Source organism: Lactuca virosa, chromosome 8 (genome assembly GCF_052849685.1).
Source record: "Lactuca virosa cultivar CGN04683 chromosome 8, Lactuca_virosa_CGN04683_v6, whole genome shotgun sequence".
Classification (NCBI taxonomy): Eukaryota; Viridiplantae; Streptophyta; class Magnoliopsida; order Asterales; family Asteraceae; genus Lactuca; species Lactuca virosa.
This window is the reverse complement of record NC_136433.1, coordinates 177,077,834-177,084,573: the sequence shown is the minus strand read 5'-3', so window position 1 is coordinate 177,084,573 and position 6,740 is coordinate 177,077,834. Positions and strand designations below refer to the sequence as shown.

At 36.2% G+C, this 6,740-nt stretch overlaps 1 protein-coding gene across 2 annotated transcripts; it reads left to right on the top strand.

Annotated features, from left to right (window-relative positions):
• The first annotated feature begins 401 nt into the window (after positions 1-401).
• LOC145133013 (CBS domain-containing protein CBSCBSPB5-like) lies at positions 402-4,736 on the top strand. Of its 2 annotated transcripts, XM_079067960.1 has the most exons (8): positions 1,726-1,812; positions 1,902-2,034; positions 2,506-3,043; positions 3,231-3,399; positions 3,479-3,723; positions 3,992-4,149; positions 4,238-4,370; positions 4,458-4,736. In XM_079067960.1, the coding sequence occupies exons 2-7, from the start codon at positions 1,965-1,967 to the stop codon at positions 4,261-4,263; spliced, it is 1,206 nt and encodes a 401-aa protein (XP_078924086.1). In that variant the 5' UTR covers positions 1,726-1,812; positions 1,902-1,964; the 3' UTR covers positions 4,264-4,370; positions 4,458-4,736. The 2 variants fall into 2 exon arrangements, with proteins under 2 accessions (XP_078924087.1, XP_078924086.1); XM_079067961.1 differs by lacking the exons at positions 2,506-3,043; positions 3,231-3,399; positions 3,479-3,723; ... (1 more) ...; positions 4,238-4,370; positions 4,458-4,736 and adding exons at positions 402-709; positions 790-946; positions 1,026-1,158; positions 1,248-1,401 and having other exon boundaries at positions 1,656-1,812; positions 1,902-1,995.
• The last annotated feature ends 2,004 nt before the right edge of the window (positions 4,737-6,740 follow it).

Sequence of the window (6,740 nt, the reverse complement as noted above, 5' to 3'; positions counted from 1 at the left end):
TACTCATTTCCGTAGGTATTCCGTCGGTACTGTGTTTCGTAGGTAATGCGTCGGTAACAAACAGTCGTCGATAATCCGTCGTAATTCCATCGCTAACATTTACCCACGAGCGATTACGGCACATTTTCCGTCACAATTCCGTAGGTAAAGCCGTATATCTACGGAATACGGATTGTGCCGTAGGTATTTTCAGTTTTTCTAGTAGTGATATATATATATATATATATATATATATATATATATATATATATATATATTTCCGTTCTACGGAGTGTTTATGTGAAAAACCCATAAAGCCAAAGGTGTTTTTTGTAAACAAAATATAAAGTCAACCCCATGTATTCACGTTAACTTCATTATCTCCAGTCCATGTGCACACCGTGTGTAACTTGTGTACTCAACATCCCATTTGAAAACATTCTTTCTCCCGGCTCAAAATGAGTTTTCCCAATGAACGACCTCTTTCTGCACCATTGGGGAATTTTCGGAGCTTGAAACCTGACTTTCAGGATGAAGGTCAACAGTCGGTGGCCGGTGAAGATTCCGGCGGACCTCCACCTCCGACGGATTCTACCCGATTTATTGGAAACTCCCAACAGCAGTTCCCGGCAGCAGTGAGTCCCCCAGAACAATCGCTTAGTCCACTTGATGTTGTGAATGGCCACGACAGTGATGATCGAACTAACAACCGATCATCTACTAACATATGGTACTTCGAAGATGAATTAGTAACTATTTGGTTTCTTAGAATTTCTTGTGTTTCCAAAATAATGACATGAATTTGAACAGGAGCAAGACAGTGAAGCAATTGCCTCTATCAGAGGCGTTGATAGTACTTGAAACCACAAGTATTTATGAAGCCCGCTGTCAGATGGCTGCTCAAAGAGCTGATGTTCTTGTACTGACTAACTCAGATGCATTACTCACTGGGATATTAACAAACAAGGTTTGTCTTGAATTTATAATCACCCAAACATTTACCAATTTACAGAAAGCTGATTACCTTTGGTGTTTAAACTTCAAAGGATATTGCCAAAAGAGTCAGTGCTTATGAGATTGATTTGGTGAACACACCTGTGTCAAACGTAATGACAAAGAACCCAATTTTCATGTTGTCTGATACTCTTGTTGTGGAAGCACTGAAAACCATTGTGCAAGGTTGGTAACAATATTTAGGAAGAATTTTATGTTGATTATTCATTTTTGTTGAACCTTTTAATCCTGTGAACTAATTTACGCATATGCAGAACGATTTAGACAGTTACCTGTTATAGAGAATGGGAAGGTTATTGGTTTAATTCACCTACTTTTATGTTTATTTGATGAAATGGCAAATACGGAAACTGAAGGTGAAAATTACGACAAGGTTGTGGAAGCTGCGGTTCATACAGTCACTCATAGGTAGCATTTACCTTTTTTTTTTTTTTTCAAACGAAACATCAATTTTTGAAAATAAAGTATCACACCTTATAAAGTTATAAGGATGAGTAATATTGGATAAACTCAAGAAATTTGTAAATGAAAAAGCACGTCGTACTTATTTTTATTTTAAAAAATGGCTCATTTTTGCTATAAGATATTTTCTCATTCTTGAAAAACTCAATTAACCGTGTTTCAAAATAATAAATTTTACATGATGTCATGCATTCGAACAGGGGCTTAACCGTGAAGCTTTTGGCTCGAGACTATAGCATGGTTCTACCTGAAACCAAAACTATATACGAAGCCTGCTGTGAGATGATTGCTAATCGAGTTGATGTTGTAGTAATCACTGGCCCAAATGAGTTATTCAGTGGTTTATTGACAACAAATGTTTGTCTTGAATCTCAAAATGACTTTAAATTAAGCCGATGATTGATTGCTCTATCAGTTTCCCTAACCAGTGTTTTTCGTGTTTGAAGGATATTGTATAAAGAATCATTCCTTGTGGGTTCGATATTCTGAACACACCTGTGTCAAAGGTGATGAGAAAGAAGCCAATTTTTGTGTCCTATGATTTTCTTCCCAACAAAGTCCTGTCAAAGATTGTGCTAGGTTTGCTACTATCTTCATTTTCTTTCACTAGTCATGTATCCATACAGTATTTAGGAGATCATCCATATATTGTGGTTGTGGGCTCGAGTATTTTCCTATATAATTGCCCCATTATTGTAGGAGTTGGCATTGTTGTTGCCGTGTTCTACCTTCTAATGATTTAAATTAGAGAAATTAAATATCCGCTTAATTTTCGTGCCTAGTGTCTTCCTACATACTAGATGGTGAGAAATGTTATTTAATTCCTACATACTTTAGATGGTGGTGACAAATGCTATTTAATTTAAAGTTGGTTACTTTACTATAGTTAGTTGAGTTAACTAAAGTTGTTATGTTGTTAGGTTCTACAGCGTAGTTTAATCCATAAGCAATGTACATATATCTCTTTTTCCATCTCTTTGAAGAATTAATGAAGTAAATTCTTCTCAATCATGTTTCTTCCTCTGTTCATTTTACTCTGATAATATGTAGGACAAGGGATACAATTGCTTGTTAGCGAGAGTAGTGAAGATGATGGTTTTATTTACCGGTCCTTGAGTTTACTGGGTGGTGGTGTTCTCCCAACCATACAAACGACGACTGCTCCACCACGTCACCCTGAGGAATCAAGTGAACAGCTTCCAGGTGTTAATACAAACGAAGAGTGGGATGAAACTCATGGTCCTGGTCTTACACCTTATGTGCGTATGAGCAATTCACCATATCCACACGATCACTCTTCTGAGAAATTAGTGGCCCCACCTCCACAACATACAGATGTACGTCCCCCGGAGCAATCAAGTGACCCACTTCCAGGTGTTAATAGTAACGACGAGTGCGATGAGACTGATGCTCCTGGTTTTACACCTTTTGCGCACGCGACAATATCTCCACATCCAAACAATTTTGTCGCCCCTCAACAACAACAACATACAGATATAGGTTTCCCATATGAATCAAGTAATCTACTTCTAGCTGTTAATGGCAAAAGTATTGATCTGACAAACAACAAATCACCCACTAATATTCAGTACGTCAATGCTGAATTAGTCACTAGCTACTTGATTTTTTTATCATTAGCAATGAACGAATCCGTTGCTTTCCTTTGGATGACAACAAATTTATTGGAGATATAACATAAAGCAAACGTTTAGCTACTAAAATTAGATCTGACGCTCTATATCTTATCAACTAACATTGTGTTTCTAATATGATAGGCTTTCAGTAGAAGAGAAGACAGTGAAGCAAATGGGTCTATCGGAGGCCTTGATAGTACCACAGACGATAACTATTTATGAAGCCTGTTGTCAGATGGCTGCTCACAGAGCTGATGTTGTTGTAGTCACCGACTCAAATGAGTTACTCACTGGGATATTGACAAACAAGGTTTGTGTTGAATTTTAAACCAACTAAACATTTACTATCTTGAAAAAGGTTGATTAATTAACCTTTTTGTTGTTTGAAGGATATTGTAAAAAGAGTGATTTCTCGTAAGATTGATTCGGTGAACACACCTGTATCAGAGGTGATGTCAAAGTATCCATCTTGTGTGATGCCTGATACTCTTTTTTTTGATGCCCTTAAAAAGATGAGACATAAAAGGGTTACACAACTACCTGTTATTCAGAAGAATGGCAAGGTAATTGGTTTATTTTATGAAATGGAGGCGTCCGCAACTGCTAAATACGAGAAAGTTACAGGTCCGAGGAGGTATTTACCCTTTTTGTTTTTGTTTGAAACATGCCATCATTCTTGGAAATAAAGTATTACACCTTATAAGAATGATCAATTTTAGATAAACACAACAAATGAAAATGCACAATGTCTCTTGCTTACCAGTTTTGTCTAAAATAGATCATTCTTTAAACAACAATTTCTCTTACTTTTTCAAACGAACAATGTTATATCTCTAGAGACGAACTCGATCAACTATGTTTCAAAAATAATGATGTTTACCTATTGATATGCATCTAAATAGGGGTCTAAAAGTGAAGCAATTGCCTCTAGAGCATGCCCTGATGGTACCTGAAACCACAACTATCTATGAAGTTTGTTGTCGGATGGCTGCAGAAAAAGTTGAGGTTGTAGTACTCACCGACTCAAATGCATTATTGAAGGGTATACTGACAAAAAAAGGTTTGTCTTGAATCTTCACATTATATACAATCAACCCAATAGTGATTATTCCATCAGCTTCAGTAACTATCCTTTTTCGTCTTTAAAGGATATAATAGCATTAGCTATTCCTAGCGTGATTGATCTAGTGAACACATCTGTCTCGAAGGTGATGAAAAAGAACACAATGTTCGTGTCTTGTGAAACTCTTCCTGTGAAAAGCATGCAAGAGATTATGCAAGGTATGTAAGTTTGAGAAAAAAAACTATTAATTTGTTGGTCTTTGCTGAACCTTCAAATCATGTGATTTAAATTAATTATGCATGCAGATGTATATTTAGATTTGCTTGTTATAGAGAATGGCGACGATAAAGAATTAATTTATCTGCCGCTCCAAATATCTGCTGAATTTGATGATGATGGAGACGGCTTGACTGCTATTTCTGATATTGAAGACCATGATATAGAAGCTCTGAACATGTTCTAGACATAAACAATATTGTTTTCTCATGGTTTCAATTTAGAGTTGTGAAGTCCGACTTTGCTGAGTTTTAAAGTTGGATGGTTTAAATTTTGTGTCTGCAACAAATTTATGTCTACAACTACCGCTACAAAAAAAATGCTAATTAGTGATGAAAGTGACATAGCCACTAACAATAGAAGAGGATTCGCTAAATGATTTAGTGACCAAATATATAAGTTGTCACTAGTGACCAAAATATATTGGTCACGAAACAGTGACAACCAATTTCGTCACTCAATGGTGTCACTAATCAGTGAAAGTTGTCATTATTTTTTCTAGTTAGTGACCTATTTTAGTGACCGTAAAATGTCAAAGATTTTGGTAACCTACTAATGGCTATAGTGACCAAAAAACTGGTCACTAAATACTTATTATTAAAGACTAAAAAAAGTAGTCCTTATTTAAAAAACTATGAGAAAAAGACAACATGCTTATAAATAGTTGCTATACATTTTTTCATAGCTTCATAGCTAATGATATAATGGGAAGAAATAGAAGTAGAATGTTATAAATAACATATCATCGAAAGTATGTTGCTGTTTCTTGCATATAGATTATGAATTTTTGCAAACTGGATATTTTAAAATTAAAAGACATTAAAACAAACATTTTCAAGTGTCTTCATGTCCATCGAATTATGGTTCTTTGAGGATCTTCAAGAACGGATGAACTCTTTTTCTTTTTATCTGTAAACACAAGTTAAAGATATGTGAAATAGTTGCTTTTGTTTCACATAACCATTGATTATTAATGTCGAAATAAATATATAAATTTAGGTCTTAATGGGGAAAGACTCAATTCCCTCATCAAGCCATGTTAAATATTTGTACAAAAAGTCAAAAACAAACCTTGATTCTTTCAGTTGCCTATTTATTTAACTTGTCCCCGCTTATCCCAGACTACAAAAGAATTTCTCATTAGAATAATGTATAGTAGCATTGAGAAAAAACAATAGTTAAAAAATCCTAAAAAATAGAGAAAGTAACCGACTCGGATACAACAATTCAACATAATGTTGTAAAGTGACGGAATAGGCAACGATGTCTTCCTGGATAAGCATTGTATACATAAAGTCTATTTCTTTTCCAGTACCAAATAAACTGTCTAAATGAGACAAAATGACCATTTTACCCTTATATTCAAAACAACAAATCTCGTAATATTCATCAACTTTAACCGAGCTTTTTTACATAACTGATTATTAAGCCATTATGTCGCGATTATGTAAAAAAGACACAACCATGTATATTTGTCCAGAATAAGTGCTTAACACATTAAATAGAAAAAAAAAAAATAACACCTAACGTACCCATAGTAAAAACATACATACATTTCTTTACCGTTAATAGAAATGCACTAAACTTTTATCCATAATTACAATGTACCTTTCTTTTTACCCATACTAACAGTGTATGAAACATCCAAAAAATATAGTCTAAAAATTTCGTTTTAAATTACCATTTTACCCTTATATTCACAACATCTGTCAATATATCAGAGTGTAAACATCTCAGGCTGAACAAATGGTGTGTGCACTGCAATCATCCCGAGCTCCTCTTTTAAAAACCGAAGTACCTAAAACCAAAACTGAAAACTATAAGCACGAAGCTTAGCGAGTCTCCCCAAACTACTACATACCATACACATAACATACAACTAGGAGATACGAGCCCCGCCCACACTCATGGAGATTCGGGCCCCGCCCACTCTCATGGAGATTCGGGCCCCACCCACAGTACAATATCTATGAGATTCGGGCCACGCCCACACTCTGCTGTCTAGGAGATTCGGGTCCCGTCCACACTCCGATGTCTAGGAGATTCGGGCCCAGCCCACACTGCGCTGTCTAGGAGATTCGGGCCCCACCCACACTCTGTTTTCTAGAAGATTCGGGCCCCGCCCATACTCCACTGTCTAGGAGATTTGGGCCCCGCCCACATTCCGTTGTCTACGAGATTTGGGTCCCGCCCACACTCCGTTACTAACATGCATACAAGTATCACACATACAACAAGTATATCTAATTCTATCAAGCAGTCACTTATCCATACTCAAATAATACGAGATTCGGGCCCCGCCCACACTCGGC

Excerpts from the sequence above, each read along its gene's own strand:
- LOC145133013 (XM_079067960.1), top strand. The coding sequence starts at position 1,965 with ATGAGAAAGAAGCCAATTTTTGTGTCCTATGATTTTCTTCCCAACAAA. Across the intron at positions 3,044-3,230 it reads AAATCACCCACTAATATTCA|GCTTTCAGTAGAAGAGAAGA; the intron begins GTACGTCAATGC and ends CTAATATGATAG. Across the intron at positions 4,150-4,237 it reads GGGTATACTGACAAAAAAAG|GATATAATAGCATTAGCTAT; the intron begins GTTTGTCTTGAA and ends TCGTCTTTAAAG.